The 16,067-nt window shown below is 38.3% G+C and overlaps 1 protein-coding gene across 1 annotated transcript; it reads left to right on the top strand.

The window, feature by feature from the left end:
- Positions 1-965: 965 nt before the first annotated feature.
- MAGT1 (magnesium transporter 1) lies at positions 966-10,365 on the top strand. The gene is made up of 9 exons (XM_009997153.1): positions 966-1,135; positions 1,967-2,084; positions 3,354-3,494; positions 3,974-4,114; positions 4,492-4,581; positions 6,981-7,044; positions 8,368-8,442; positions 8,903-8,993; positions 10,131-10,365. The coding sequence occupies exons 1-9, from the start codon at positions 966-968 to the stop codon at positions 10,144-10,146; spliced, it is 906 nt and encodes a 301-aa protein (XP_009995455.1). The 3' UTR covers positions 10,147-10,365.
- Positions 10,366-16,067: the final 5,702 nt, after the last annotated feature.

Raw genomic sequence — 16,067 nt, forward strand, 5'->3', positions numbered from 1 at the left:
GACCGCGCACCCCGGGTCCCCGCGGGCCTCCCCAGCCCGGGGCTCGGCCGGGCCCTGAGGGGCAGCCCGGGGCCTGCCCGGGGCGGAGCGGAGCAGCTGTCTCTTCAGCATCACACGGGTGTCATTTGCCTTGTCGAGGGTTTTTCATTCCAGGTTCTTCTGTTCTTGTGAAAATGCACAGCAGAGTTGTCTTCCTGCTGTGTGGCGTCCGGGGCGGGCGGGGTGACTTGTCTTGGCTGTGATCGCGGCCGTGTCACGTATTTCCACACGTTTGACTCCTGGGGTTTGGGAAGTTCCGCCTCCAAGTGCTCGTGCCCGTCAGAGAGTAGTTCATGACTTGTTCTAAAGCATTTATCTGAAGAAGAGTGTTAAAAAGGAGTAGAGAAGTAATTTATGACAAACGTAGCATGTGGGACTTGGTCACTTAACCCAACACTTCTTTGTATAGTGTTACAGACTCGGTGGGCTCACTTTTAAAGAAGAGCTTAGCATTGAGAGCTCTACTGTACAATATTATGCACTTCTGTGCTCCCCAAATAGGCACTGATTCAGTGTGTGGGTTTATTTTCCAGTGAGGCTGAAAATTAGATGTTGAACTTGCTTCCGTTTTGATCCTGCTTGCAATAAGTTTTGAAGTCTGAAGCGTGATGCTTAGTGTAAAATAAATACTGTGGAGTGATTTGGGGCAGGTTGCACATCTGAAATCTTAAAGTTAGCAACGTGAGAAAGTACTAGTGAGCTGATAGTCTGCACCAGCATGTGTGATACTAAGTGCTTAAAGTGTGTGGTTAAGTATTTACTAAGTGATTAAAGTGAGTTAATAATATTAACATGACCATCAAAAAGGTCTGTGATTGCTTTCAAGAATCTTAATGAACTATCTCATCATGTGGTTGACATTCTCATGAAATAAGTACTGTGAGACTAAGAGAACAAAATCAGTGTTTCTCTGACTTTATTTTCAGATGGTCTTATCAGAAAAAGTGAACCAGCTGATGGAGTGGGCCAGTAAAAGATCAGTTATTCGAATGAATGGAGACAAATTTCGACGCCTTGTGAAGGCACCACCCAGAAATTACTCGGTGATTGTGATGTTCACTGCTCTTCAGCCTCACAGACAGTGTGTTGTGTGCAAGTATGGGCTTAATTTAGTCCTAAATTAGAACTTGAAAGTCATCATATGCTTTGTAGGAAATTAAGAATAGGATAACACTTTCATAAACGTGGGAGGGATATACTAGGACACATTGTCTTTGAACCTAAATGTGGGAATATATGTGTAATAGGTATGTGAGAAAGCAACATAGTCCTTAATTATTTATCTCTCTCCTAACATAATTGCTGCTTTGAAGAAACAATACTATTGCTGGTAGGCTTCTGTAAAACACAGTGAAAGCTCAACTTTCCTGGCATGAGATGCTGAAGGAGGGTTTGCAGAATTACTGCTGGCCACACAGCCTAAATGTTGCTGTTAATTGCTATGTTGATTGTCACTTCTTTGTAATTATAATCTGCTGGTTCCTTAACCAAATTATGGCTCTCATGTATTAAACCAGAGGTGGCAGAGGTCTGTAAAGATGACTTTGATACTTAGTTGAAATTAATTGGTTTCCCATCATCTGACATGGAAAAGAAGCCAGACCTGTACTCGGTTTGGTGTTTTGTGAACTAGTAAATCATGATCTGCTGGGTCCTCTTTCAAATTCCCATCAGAAGTTACAGCTGCTTGGGTTCATGGACTCAACAAAAACTTACCCTTGTATTTAAAAAAACAAAAAGCATCGACCCAGTGGTGCCAAATGCTTTATGGTTGTTAGATGAGAGTCTTTAACTCTTGAAAAGTAATGTAGTGGTCTGTGGGATGCACCCATTAATGGGGCAGGTGACATATGGCTCCTCAGCTGTATGTTACCTTGTGTGCTGGACAAACATATGGTTCAGCCTCTCATTTTGTGTGTTTTTACAGGCAAGCTGATGAGGAATACCAGATTCTGGCAAACTCCTGGCGATATTCCAGTGCATTTACCAACAAGATTTTTTTTGCTATGGTTGATTTTGATGAAGGTTCAGATGTATTTCAGATGGTAATGTCTTTCTTTTTCTCTTCTAACATTATTTATAACTTGATTTTTAGAGACTGAGGGCAAGAACCTAAAGATATATGCAAAATTTAGTGTTAAAATAATTAAAGAAATCATTGAGAAGTTAAAAATTGCCACTCAGAAGAAATGAGATGAACAAAAGGCAGTAGCTTGTTGACAGTAAGATTAACAGATTAACTGGCAAATCTGGAATAGACCGAAGGAGTGAACTGGCTTCTCTGACTGTTTTTTTCTGAGTTTGTTTTCTGTAATAACTTACAGTGTAATTCTTAATGGAATTCTTCCATGGTACATGAAACAGCAAGGTAGAAAGCACCAATGTCATTAGGAACAGCTATTAGAATTTTTTTAATTGCTAGAGAATGGTAGATTCAGCTTTCAGTGTGGGTTAAGTTGTTTCTCATCAGGTACCTAGTAATTTTGCTCTTCTATTAACATCATGTAACCAGATATTTTGAATGTATGGAACATTCCAAGTACTCTTGCAATTGTAGATCCCATGAATAGTTCATTATTGTTTTGCAAATCTTATCTCTCTCTTTTTTCTTTTTTTTGGTGTGTTTTTTTTAAGAGATACTCATTTCTATTTAAAAGCTACATAATTTAGGCAATAATAGTTTACTAAATGGAAGCTTTCAGACTGAAGAAGTGGAAGGAGATGTCTTTTATTCTTGTTAAATTTTCCTGTAGTATTACATCAAAAATTCATGGTCTTTATAGATTATTGTATATATTCCTATTTTTCCGATTTCTCTCCCAGAAATAGTATTTAGAGAAGAAACAGATCAAAGATAACTGAAATACTATAGGAAAAGATAGAATGAGATTTTGTGAACTGCTTTATCTGTCATAATCTTTTCTTAACTGGTCTGAATACTAACAAAGAAATGCCAAAAACTTGCCCAGTTGTGTTAAAAAATAAAGAAGCCTACTCAGAAGTTACGATTTTTTTTCTTAGGCATCCAGAACTGGGAAGAAAAAAATTCTGCCTCCTTATGAAAAGGGGAAAACAGCAAAGAACACAAAAGGGAAATTGCAGGAGTATGTTTGTTACTTTTATGACATACAGAGATGCAAGTCACTGTGTGCTGCCCTCACTTTTTTAATTCATTGTCAGCGTAATCTGTTTTTTTAATAGTTACTTTTTCTGACTGATTCAGTGGTGATGTTGCAAGATACAAATGGAATAGAGCTGTGTTACTAGATTGACCTCTCATGCTGCTGTATCTTCTCTGAATTTTCCAAATGCAGCTAAACATGAACTCTGCTCCAACCTTCATTAATTTCCCTGCCAAGGGGAAGCCAAAGCGGGGTGACACATATGAGCTCCAGGTGCGCGGCTTTGCAGCCGAGCAGCTTGCTCGCTGGGTGGCTGACAGGACAGATGTCAATGTAAGTAGGTACAGACTCTCCCCACCACCACTCCTGCACTGCTCCCTTGCTGTGTAATTCCAGCTATGAAATATGTCAATTGTGTTCTGTGGATAAAGATCAACTCTCAGATACTCTAAAGTAGTTCTTACCTACACAATCTCGTTTAGGGGCACAACTTCATCTTTAAGTTTCCTTATGTTCTGTGTTCTAATATTTTGTGTAATTCTGTATTTGATAAGATGGTAAATCTTGCCTCCTTCCTTCTTCTGTTCCTATGGAAGAAAAGCAATCTTTAAGTTATTAGGTGGGGTAAAACTGTATAAAACTGACTTTACAGTAACAAGGGAAGAGCTGTTGCTTACTTTCCTAGTCAGATTTATTAAATAGAAAATTTTTCATGTTAGTATTTTTCACTCTCTCATGAGTGTTGTTACCAGCAGTGTGGCTATAACGTATAATCCCACTGAGGGAAAATCCTTGAAATATCATCTGTTTAGATTCGTGTGATACGGCCACCAAACTATGCAGGACCATTGATGTTAGGATTGCTGCTGGCTGTCATTGGAGGCCTCGTCTATTTGCGTGGAAGCAATCTGGATTTTCTGTATAACAAAACTGGCTGGGCATTTGCTGCTTTGGTGAGTAATTATAACGCCTGGGTGCCTGTTGCCGTGAGTTTTGTAGCAATTCAGGTTTTTAAAAGCTGTCTAGGTTAGTTTTTGAGCTTTTGTATCTAAAGGTGATTAAATCTGGTAGATAAAAATGAATGCATTCGGTTTTACTTGTTGGTAGTCTGATAATGTGATTTGATCTTGATCAGTAAAAGGAGAAATTTGCTTCATCCTGGCTAAAACTAGGACATATCTTCAGCTCAGTTAATGCTTCATTAGGTGCCTTTTATACAAATAATAAGCCTAAGATTAAATTCCAAATCAGTGTGTTTTAGTATGAAATAAAAAGCCATTGAGTAAAAAATTAGAAAAATCTTATTAAATAGTGTTTATCTCCTTTTCAGTGTTTTGTGTTAGCAATGACATCAGGCCAGATGTGGAACCACATTAGGGGTCCACCCTATGCTCATAAGAATCCCCACACAGGACAAGTGGTGAGTCTTTTCTGCATTTCTGTTGTATTTTTAAGGATCAGGCTGATAGTAGAAGAGGCAGGTCAGAGTCAGAATTCTGTTCTTGGCTTCTTTCTTTGTAAGTCAGTGAGGCTGACCTCCCCTGCAGCAAGCAAGGCAAATTAGAGAGCTGTTGATTAGTTCAGAGAGGGTCTGCCTTCTCTTCAAATATGCCTGTAAAATAGGGGGTTTGTTCTGTGTGAAACAGGAGTGTTAGAGCTCCAGTCAAGATTTAGATTTTTCTTGCAATTAACTTTATCCTTTTCTTGGCTCAAATAGAAGAAGCTCTGCAAACTCTGCTTGACTACTAAAAAATCACAAAATACTGATCTTAATCCAAAACGAATTGCTCTGTTGTGCAACTGTTGTCTGATAACTTCAGCCATTACTTAAAATTCCCTTTTCATATAAAGGTCATTCCTACAGTTTTTTGTTCAATGATTTGTTAAATCTTTCAGACTGGTGGCATTAGTTCTGTGTTGTTTTAAGTAAGGATGAATGTTGCTTAAAAAAAATGCTTTCTGTGCTCAGCAATAAGCTTTAAGAGAATAAAAATGCAATACTTAATCAGATCAGAAATATGAAAATTAATTTAGTCTCTAGCAGCACATTCAGTTTCTTGTTAGAAGCTGCTCCAAATGCTTTCCATGCAGTAAAGCATTAGACAGCAGTCATATGGATGGTACTCAGCTGGAAGTGGGACATACTGTTTCCAAAGTGTTACCCTGGAGTTTATTTTTGTTGCATTAATACCTAGAAAGTTCAAGGTCTTTGTGTGTGCAGAGACTGATTATTTCAGTAATCATAGAAAGCTAAGCAGGTACTAAAATAATGCTCCAAGGTAAAGATAATGGTGTACAGAGTAACCAGAACTGTTTGCTAACAAGTTATTTGGAAGGGGAGTTTCCTACTTGCTTCAGAACCTAGAGTGAGCATTTCTTCTTCCTTGTTGTTCCCCATCCCTCCAAAATGTAAAAGTGAAGTAAGTGATACATTTTGGAGGAAGCACAATGACAAATTTATTAACTTAGGTACCGAGAGCAGATAATTTAAATTACCTGATCTCTTCCAGGTCTCTTACCTTCTTTGCCTCTTTTAACCATTCCTGTTTGTTTTCAATGTTTTCTTTTCAGCATTTATTTACCTATGACATTTGCTTTCCTCTGTCTTATATGTATATTGTATCTCTAGTGGTGATGAGATATGATAGTTCTAAATTGCCACCAGCAAAAGAAAACTTTATGTTGAGTCTTACATGCTGAACAGTCCTGTTGCTGAGCCCAGCTATTTCTTGTTTAACCTGTTTTGGTGTTTTTTTTAGCTCACGCCCCCTTCTATTAATTCCATTTAAAAACATCTATCTTAGAGATTCTTCAGGTAAATGAAGGTCTAGTGACCCTAGACTTAGAAAATGTTACTCTTGGGAAAAAGCAGTTTTAATGTCACTTGAAGGACATTTCTCTGTACAGAACAGAGAATGAGAGACTGTAAAGGTAGTCACAGTGTATTGAGAGGTTTGCATCTTTTCAGGGGCTTACACATCACATAGTGGCTTTTCTTGTGTTTTACTTGGAAGGGAATTAATTTGGAGAAGTGTTCTTTTTTGCCTGGTTTAGGTCCACCAGGCATTCCATTAAAAATTGATCTACATATCAAATGTTTGCTACTTAGATATAACATCACAACCATAATGAAATACCGCTGGCCAAAAGGGATAAAAAATTGTATTATTTCACAAATTTCATATTTTTTCTTAACCCAGCTGATTATTGATTAATGTCAACATTAACCCAGCTGATTATTAAGTAATTAATGTCAACAAAACTGAGCCAACCAAGTGGAAGTTCTCATATTTTAAATGCTTTCTTTTGATTCTTGTTTACATCATTCCTAACCCTTTTTGAGACTGAAGAATAAAGCTTCGATGGTATTGGTAGCTATGTTTCTTTTCCTGATATGCCATGAAAAAGTTTTCCAGTGCTTGGTTTTGGATCAGGTGAGTAGGACTCACATGCAGATTGAAGAGACTGTCCCTCAGCTGAGGGGCAATGCACATTACCTGAGAATCTAAGTTGGCAAACGGATCGGACTTGGATCAGGGTGGGTGCAGGAGGGCATAATCCCCTGCTAAACAGGGGATCTGCACTTGCACTTAGTATAATCTGAATGATACTTGGAGCTGTTTGTACAGAATAGAAGAAGGTTGTTTGTGGCTGCCACAGTGTACCCCAAAAGTCAGTGATCAACAGAGAAAATTGTTCATGCTCTGACTTTTGTCTCCTGAGACAGAGCAATACCCAGTTCCAAGCTGTATAGCTATTGTTAATTGTGTCAAAGTTGACTCCAGTCTTTTCTAAATTCAATTACTCTTTCTCTTACAGAACTATATCCATGGGAGCAGCCAAGCCCAATTTGTGGCAGAAACACACATTGTTCTTCTGTTCAGTATCCTTTCTACTGAGAAGCATGTGGTTGGTGAATCATTTTTTGCTTATGCTGCTGCCTTTTCTATGTGAATACTTTGTCAAGGCTCCTAACTTTCACCTGATGCTGTTGCAGAAGCTTTTAGAACCTTTCTGTGTCAACAACTGTGTTTCCTATTAATAGAAAAATGTTTATTCCTTTCTCACCACCTTCTTCCTTGCTCGGTGACTGAACTGAATACAGTGTTAAAGATGGATATTTTTGTAGAATCACAGGATTCTTCAGGATAGCCTCTGTTCCTCTGCATGTCTCATCATCTTTTTAGTCTCAGCTATTCTTGCTTTGATGTTGAATTCCTCACTCTATTACTGATCTTCTTTTATTTCTTTATTTATTTTCTTTGCTTTTAATCTTACCGCTCATTCATGCTAGTGATTCAGGATTCTTACATTAAAGTATTAGAGTATCTAGAATCATTAAGGTTAGAAGAGAACTTCCAGATCAAGTCCAACCATAGTCCAACTACCACAACCACTAAGCTATATCCTAAAGCACCACATTTAAATGCTTCTCAAACACTTCCAGGGATGGTGACTCCACCATCTCCCTGGGCACTGTTGTGCTGAAGGTAAACTGCATCTGAAATGGAGAGACTTCTTAATGTTCTTATTGCAGTCAGTGCTAATTATGTCTTACTTCAGGAGGAGGGTTGGGACTGAACATCTATAGTAAAAAGAAATGAAATCTTGGGGAATTCTATTTTTTGTTCCATTGGATTTGCTGTTTTGCCTTGCTAGGATTCATTCTTTGCAAATGCCAGGCCTTTAAGTTGTTTGTGCTTCCTTCATTTTACAAACTTTATTGATTTTTAACTGAAGGATTGGAAAAGACTAAAATACTGCTGCCTAAAAGATACCTTTTTACATAAAATAGTGTATGCCTTTTATTCTATTAGCTGTGTAAAATGCAGAAGCTGAATTCCTTTGGGGAATTTTCAGTAGAGTAGAACAGTAGTAGGTGTGGACCAAGCTCTCTGGGAAGGAATGTTGTTTCATTACAAGCTAAGATAATAAATGCATGTTTTTAATTTTGTGTCAAGACCTACTAAACCTTCCAGTTTAAAACAATAAACTTTGTATTTACATGCTTTTAAAAGCTGACATTATGAATGCCTTTAGATTGCTTTCCCCCCCATAGTTGCTGGTTTGGCTGGGAAGTCTGATTTTTCCAGTGATTTTTAATGCTCTATGAATGGTGTGGGAGCTGAATTTATGAGACTAGGAATGAGTGTATTATATTGTGTCTGTTGTATTTTGTTGATTTAGCCTTAAACAGCATTTGTAGATGGTGGTGTTACTTTAGGAATGGTACTCCTCCACGAAGCTGCTACTTCTGACATGGATGTGGGGAAAAGAAAAAGTAAGTATATTCTTTTAGAGAGAAAAGTATTCCTATATTCAATAAAGATTTTTTGATAGAGTATTTAATGGAAATGCTTTTGCACTGTGGATTTTCTTCCCATCTCTAAGCAGAAGTGAATAATTTGGTTTTTAAGCAAGGTTTGGAATTTCTTAGCAAACTACAAGGTAAACTCAAAGTCTTTTTGGAAGACTTTGCAGATGCAAAATGCTGTAAAGCTTCTTTATTAGTAAGGGAGAGAAGAAGCTTACTTTCTTTTAAAGCAATGGTATAAATTTGATTTACAGTAGGAATTTGGAAGAAAATTGGTTAACCTAGTCCTTCTCAGTGAAACTAACAGAATCTCATCTGACCAAATCAGTAAATGTTACAGAATGCTTTTGAAAACCCCAGTCACTGGTGTGTTTGGGGACAGCTGTCACTTCATCAGAATCTTACTCTGCATCTCTTCCGTATGTAGTCATGTGTATTGCTGGCATTGGCTTGGTGGTGTTGTTCTTCAGCTGGTTGCTGTCTGTCTTCAGATCTAAATATCATGGCTACCCATACAGGTATGTCCTTGCTGCTGCTTTAGTCAGTGTTTTCCTGTGCATTGCAACACACATTACAGTTTGGGTTTTTTTTAAGGAAGTGGGTTAAACACAAATGAGGACTTAAAGATGGAGAGTGGTAGTAGAAATCTGGGGGTTTTGTCTGGACTGTTTGCTTGCGAATGGGTCTTTTCCTGCTGACTGGTATATTCTTGTCTGGTGATACTAATATAAACCAGAACAGGGAAATGGGCAAAGGGTCTATTTTCCAAAATATAATTTGTTGGGGAATATTATTTAAAAAATGCTCCATTTGCTTCTCAAAGAGTGGCAGTATTGGTCGATACAATCGCCAGAAATAATGGTATTTGGTGGATATAACAATTTTTCAGTCTAGCCAAAGGAAAGATTGTTGTACTCTCCTTCCTACCATAACATAGTATAAAATAATTCTGTTTTCATCGTGATATCTCAGGCAACATATGCTGAAAACAGATGTCTCTTTTTCTACTTTTTTGGTTTTGTACATCTTGATTATTAATCCTTATTTAACGAGGATGGCTGATGTTTCAAAGCTGCCTACATTTTGGGGTTGCTGCTGTAAAGAGTCTAGCACTATTAATTGACTACTTTGTATATATATGATTGATATAGATACTTGTCTGTTTTTACTAGGTTTTATGCATTTTTAAGAATAAATTCATGTTGAGGGACCACCTCGTTTCTAGTCATCTCAGTGTTTTACTTTGTCTGAAAGGCTAATCCCATAGGCAAATATTACCCCTTCCTGTGAGAACTCACTTCTTTCTTTAAGATGTCTAAATAATAAAACTTTTTTCATAAAGACTTTTCTCAAGACCAGAAGAGAGCTGAACTTACCCTCTGTTCAGTATTCAATTCCCTGATCAGCTTTTATTCTAGTCTGTGCAATGGTTTATGTAGTTCTGCTAACTTTGTAGGTAAGCTGTGGCTGTCTTAGCTTTTGAGTCACAAGAAGACTCACTCTTGGGAAACTTCTCCACAGCTACTTACCCCATAGTTGCATCAGGCCCAGTTTCTCATTCTGATTTTCTGGATGTATTTGAAAGCTAAGTGGAATGTTACACAGCTTTGTTTCTTTTAAAACTAATCAGAATGTTTGTTGTTTTGTTCCTGCAGTTTCCTAATGAGTTAAAGGATTCCAGATTCTGTAACATCAGAAGGGCGGTGACTCTGAAATTGTGTGTAATGGAATGGAAGAGCTAAAGATGTATGGTTCGTGCTACCTCTTTATGCTGAATGAGATAGTTAAAGACTGAACCAAAGATGATGTGTAGTGCCTTAAATGTAACAATTTGCTCTGAAGGACACAGAGTATTAAGATGCAATCTCATTTTCATAAGCTTTACATCTTAAACAACAACTATTGAAATTCAGAAATTAATGCTTAGAACTACATTTCTGTAGACTAACTAGTACTTGAAATTCAGTTGGATAATCAGTTTTCTGTATGTTTCTTTTTCCCCTCAAATATTTATCATGTTGTTTCCTGTTTGTGCCCAGCAGGTGACCATAGCTTCTCTATCATGCCTTTTCATGGTTTAGAAAACATCTTCATGTACCTGGAAATATTTTCCTTCACTCTGTATGTGACTGTTGGACCATACTCCAAATTCTAGTGTGGAGTGTGCGTGTAGTAGAGCTTTTGAAAAGGGTACTTAATTGCTGTATGATGCAAGAGGTTGTTTCACAGGTTTAGGAAGAATTTCCAACAGGTAGAACTGAGTTATTAATTCATTTATACATAAAAACATTTATTTGCCAAATGCTGAAACTGCAACATTTAAGTTGTAAACATTGGCTCAGAGCAGAAAAAAATATACTGACTAGTGCTTATACTCTCAGAAATAGAAACCAAAACTGCAATTGTAGCATGAATTAAACAAAAGTTACTAACTGGCTTTCAAGTTACTGCTCAAAGCCCTGACAAACCAACAGGTATCAGATGTCCATTCTCCATTTATTTTCCCCAAGTTATTATTCTTGGGGGGAATATGGGAGTAGGAAAAGACATCTAATTAATCCCAGGATAAATATTATTACCCCAGGGAAGATCTGTTAGCCTTACAATTGAATGCATGAGCTTTTTACTCTCTCCTTTTTTCCTCTCATGTCCCAAAGATGCTTTTCCTGAAGGCTTCTTAAGTGGAAGTCGTTGCACCTCAGCCCAAACTGTTGTGTAGTTCAGCACCTGAACTACAGGAACCCTTTGCAGTCTGATTCACTAATGCTTCCTTCTGTAGGCTGTGCTGGCCTAGGAGGTTACTAGTTGGAGGAAAAGACAATGAGACTTTTGTCTCCTGCTTCTGCCTTTCCCCTGACTCAAGGGGTTATGGAATTTGGATGCTTTAGATTGAAGCTTGGAAAGGAGTGTATCATTCAAAGTAGAATATTTTTACACAATTTTGCTAAATTAACACACATCTCAAGTGCCTTAACTTCACTAATTTAGTTGTTTGATGTTTCTGCTTGTTGAGATGCATTTTTTCTATGCCATACAGAACGACGAGACCTTAGTAGAATGGATAAATTGTGTGCCTGGCTTGATTTTTGGACAAGTTTCAATAAAATTTTGTAGTCTAATCCATGTTCCTGTGTCTCTCAAACTTTATATAAAACAAAAAACCTTCTTTTTTTCTACTATTGCTTTGATGTGTTGATAAAAATGTCTGTATATGTAGTAAGTAGCTTGAGCTTGACCAAGTAGACTAGATTAGTAGCATATAATTGTTCATGGGAAATTAGAGTCCAAAATGTCAATATTAGATATCTTTTCATGTAGCCAAGTAATAGCATAAAGAGCATATGATTTTTGCTTATTTTTGACAACTGTCTTGAAGTTAAAAACTTGGCTTCCCATAGTTCTAGACAGATCAACTGATAGCATTTCTGGAGGTGGAATCTAGTCACCAGTACAGCTGCCTGGGAACAACTCTGGACTGCTGTACCTATTGCTTATTTTCCTGCCCTGTTGGTACAATACTTCCAATAAACTCTTAGGTTGGTTGTACTTCTGTCATTAGTGATGCAGGTTAATGTGCTTTTCAGTCTCAGTCTGAAGAATTAATGTTACTTTCTTAAACTTTCAGACTTGCTTGTCATTTTTCTGACATGGTGCACATCTTATTCTCTCTAAAAGACATCTGATCATGTTATGTAACTTTAAATAGTTACACATCATGGTGGTGACAGGTTGGCCTTCTGCTTAAGGTGTGGTATAAATGCTGAGTTGTGGATTTTTCTATTTTTCCATGCTGACATATGAAATAAAACCAAATGCTTTTCCCAACAGTTTTTCTGCTCTCTAGACTGAAACAGAAGTGCGTGGAGGAGGGAACAAGTGTGATAGTGGAGCAAAAGATAATTGAGTGCTTGCAACAATCTGTAGCAGATGTAGAGATGATGCAATTCTAGAAAAATTTGAATTGTGCAGCAGTTGAAAGATAATGGCCAGCTGTAATTGGTACCCAAAATTATTATTTTGGACTATTGGTATGTGCATCTCACTAGGTAGTTAATACAGAACAGTTCTGGAGCTGTAGAACAAAGGTGGAGGAGGCAGCACATCTGACAACTGGCATGCTAGAATTGGGGGCTTGATGAAGTCATCTTTAAAAGCAAGTCAGTAAACATCTCAGGAGTACTGTAAAAGCTCACCTTTAGAGAACATTTAGAATAGAAGGAGGAAACGGTATAGTCTGTAGCTGAAAATGGACTTGTGTGGTTTTGTTAATGTGGCTGGCCTCAAAGATTGCTGCTTTTTCTGCTTTTGAAAAGGGGCTGTGGTGTGTTTAAAAATGATTTTGAAATAATAACTAGAAGTAATTCAGGGAGTTCTCCAATGAGCTAAGCTCAAGGTAAGATAATAAATCTAATTGGATTAATCTAGGTAGGTTTTGTGGTTCCTGCAATTTACTGGAAGCTCTTGTCTTCACACTATTTGAGTGTTCAGTACAGAACGTGCTGGTAATTACACCTGCAGTTATGCCTTAAAGAGATGCTCCATAAGCACATGCTCTGGGGGCAGAACTGCTTAGTCCTCCAGTACAATGGAAAATACTCTGCATCTGCTGTGTATGGCTTGGTGTTCATGCAAGTGACCCTAATCCTGTGGCTGGTGTTGTCCCTGTAGTAGAGTGTACGTGTGCAGTTGTGACCAACACAGACATTAGGCATGAGGGTAAGAACAAGTTAAACCTTTTGGCAGGCAATGGAATATCCATTGGTGTCTGGGGGATATGATGGGATGATGGCTGCTTAGAGGCTTTAGGAGAAAAATGTAGAAGCGTTTTATGGTCACAGCTATTGGGCATCTAAAGAAATGTACAGTAAGGCATCCTGAGCCTTATTATTTTATTTCTAGTCTATATTCCTGACAAATCAAAGTAGCAGTTTTTTAGAAGTCCTAAAGAGAGGTAATTGAATAATTTGCTAAACATTTAGAACATCCAAATGAAATCAGATGCTTGAATTGCATTTTGTATCCAGGCTTTGTCAGGAAAAAAGAATGGTCTATAATGTTTCTTTGTTTGATTAGAAATGTTTTCTGATGGTGCGTTTAAAAATTATCCAGTCCATAACAGAAAATCACTTTTGGTGATTTTCTTTAAGTTAAAAAATTTTGAAGTGCAAAACAAACCCAGGCTCTTGAGTAATCAGTCACCTGTTTTCAGTTTTTTCTGATGCTTTTTGTCTGACAACTAGAGAATGGGCTTCACTGCACATTTTCTATTCCACTTGACAGCTCAGACCTTGACCATTGCTATAAAATGGATTTAAGTATACTGTATTATTCTGGATTAATTGTGCTACTTTTATCACAGATAATGATCTGAATAAGATGTATATGTAGTTTGCATTTCTAGGTTAGGAGCACATAAAGTTATTAAAATATTCTCTTGTCAATTGATAACTATACATGTCTTTCAGCCATTTTTCTTAAAAGTAGGCTAATACCTACTTAAGAAAACTAATTATCAGTATGAAAAAAAGTGTGATGAGACTCTACAGTGGCCCTTGGTTTGTCCTGCAAGTAGAGCTCTGAATCCTCATTCCTTCAGGTCCACTGAAGCAGCCAGCAGCCTGGCAGCAGAGCGCTGGGGGAATGGGTCCTGTGTGCTGGAGAGACTTCCCTGTAGGTGTGTTGGTTGTGCAGAAGGTTTCTCTACAGATGCACACAATACCTGCCCATATGCAGATTTCAGTGTGCTTCTACAATCTGCTTTTTGACAACCTCATGATAGTGTCAGGTTTTGTAGTTGTTGGGAGATGGAAACATTTCCATTCTTTATTTTGGCCTTTTCTCACAATGGGATTTCTTTTTCGTGTGTAACTTTTGGTGTAAGTTATGAACTGGAGACAATTAAATTTGTTTAACTGCTTTCAAATACTTTCTTCCATAACACAAGTAAATAGTAAAAGAAGATATATTATACAGTAATAGTAATAAATATATGTAGTTATTCTAAATCAGTAGCATATTAGTCCTTAAAGCAGACTAAATACTTTGAAGAGGAAAATAAATGTTTTGTGTTCTTACTTTAATTGCACCTTTGGAATATTAATGCAGGGCTAAGCATAGGTAATGTATCTGCTTTAATTCACACTGGTGGCAAATAAAATAGAATGTCTTTTTGCAATTTTGAAATGGAATTTTTAGCAGTCAGTTAACACGGGGTTGGTTTTTTTTTTTCTCAAACTTACCTAGGAGGCAGGTGATGCTTTGCTCTTATAAAACTGCAGCACTGGCCATGCGAGAGCTTTTGTTAACAAAGCTGTTATTAAATCTGCTGTTTGGTATTACTAAAATTCAACAAATAAGGATGCAATTCTTGGGTAAAATGTTGAATTCTAAAGCAGTTTGTAGAATCTCCCTGGGACATGCAACCTTGTATGTGCTGAAGTGTGAAAATGCTATTTTCTTTTAGAATGAAATAGTGATTAAGTAGTAGTTGTACTTACGATTACATGACTTTCATTTGTATTTTTTTTTCATAGTTCACCCATTGCTTCATGAAACCAGGTGCATTGGTATATTGGGGTTTTTTTAGTTTCTGCAGAAAAACTATTTTCACAACTGGTTATCTTTATAATAAGTGAATAATGCTTGTGTCACCTGTTTCAAATTCTGTGTGGTAGTGGACTTGGTTTTGGAGGTCCATTCCAGTTTGGTCATGTGGGGAGCTGGAAGTTTACATGACACAGCCATGTAGCTTCTTTTCCCCTGAATAGGGATCTGTTCCAATTGTCTTCTTCATTTGCCTTTATCATCTGACAGGAACGTAGAAGCTGCTAGTACAAGCAGAGAGCATTATCTTGGCACACTTAAAGCTGCCAGCGATGTGTTGCCTTATCTCAAGAATTTTCTGTTAAAAAAAGTTCTAGCAGAGCTTAGCGTAAGTGCAGCTCTAGCTATCAGTGTGACTTGGACACTGTTCAACGAGCACAACCTTGATAATTCTCAGTATAGCTTAGCTTATTCATGTCTTGCTGTGTTTGAGAAACTGTTTCCTCCAAAGCTTGCTCCTGTGCTCATGTCCTGGTCTGCTTTGAGTTGGATGGCTGATCCCCACAGAGGGTTCTGGTCTTTCTGGTGCTGTTGGTTGGTGTTTGGCTGCCATCACACTGTCACTCTTCATAGGGCTGATGTACATCAATGCCACGATTCACTTGATGTTGAATCTGGGTTGGAGAGTTGTCCTCTGAGGTGAGCAGCTGGGGACTGGGGGAAGCTTGGCTCTGGCTGTGGCCACCCGTGACGCCTGGCAGCGCCCGTCTGCTGGTGCGGGACGCGTCTGCGCTTGGCTCCCAACTGCAACAGCTGAGGCCGCCGGGCCTCCGTGGGCTGGGGCCTCCGTGGGTTGGGCAACCCGTGGGTTGGGCAACCCCTGGGCTGGGGCCCCCTGCTGGGCAGAGCGGTCAGTGCACCTTGTTTTGAAATGATGTCACGGGACTTGGTGCGTGACGTCAGGCCCCCGGCGGTGATGTAACCCTCCCACCAGCCAATCAGAGCAGGGAAGGTTGGGACGGTGACGTGAACGACCCTAGCAACAGGCC

The sequence above is a fragment of the Chaetura pelagica genome, unplaced genomic scaffold (genome assembly GCF_000747805.2).
Source record: "Chaetura pelagica isolate M959 unplaced genomic scaffold, ChaPel_1.0 scaffold344, whole genome shotgun sequence".
In the NCBI taxonomy this organism is placed as follows: Eukaryota; Metazoa; Chordata; class Aves; order Apodiformes; family Apodidae; genus Chaetura; species Chaetura pelagica.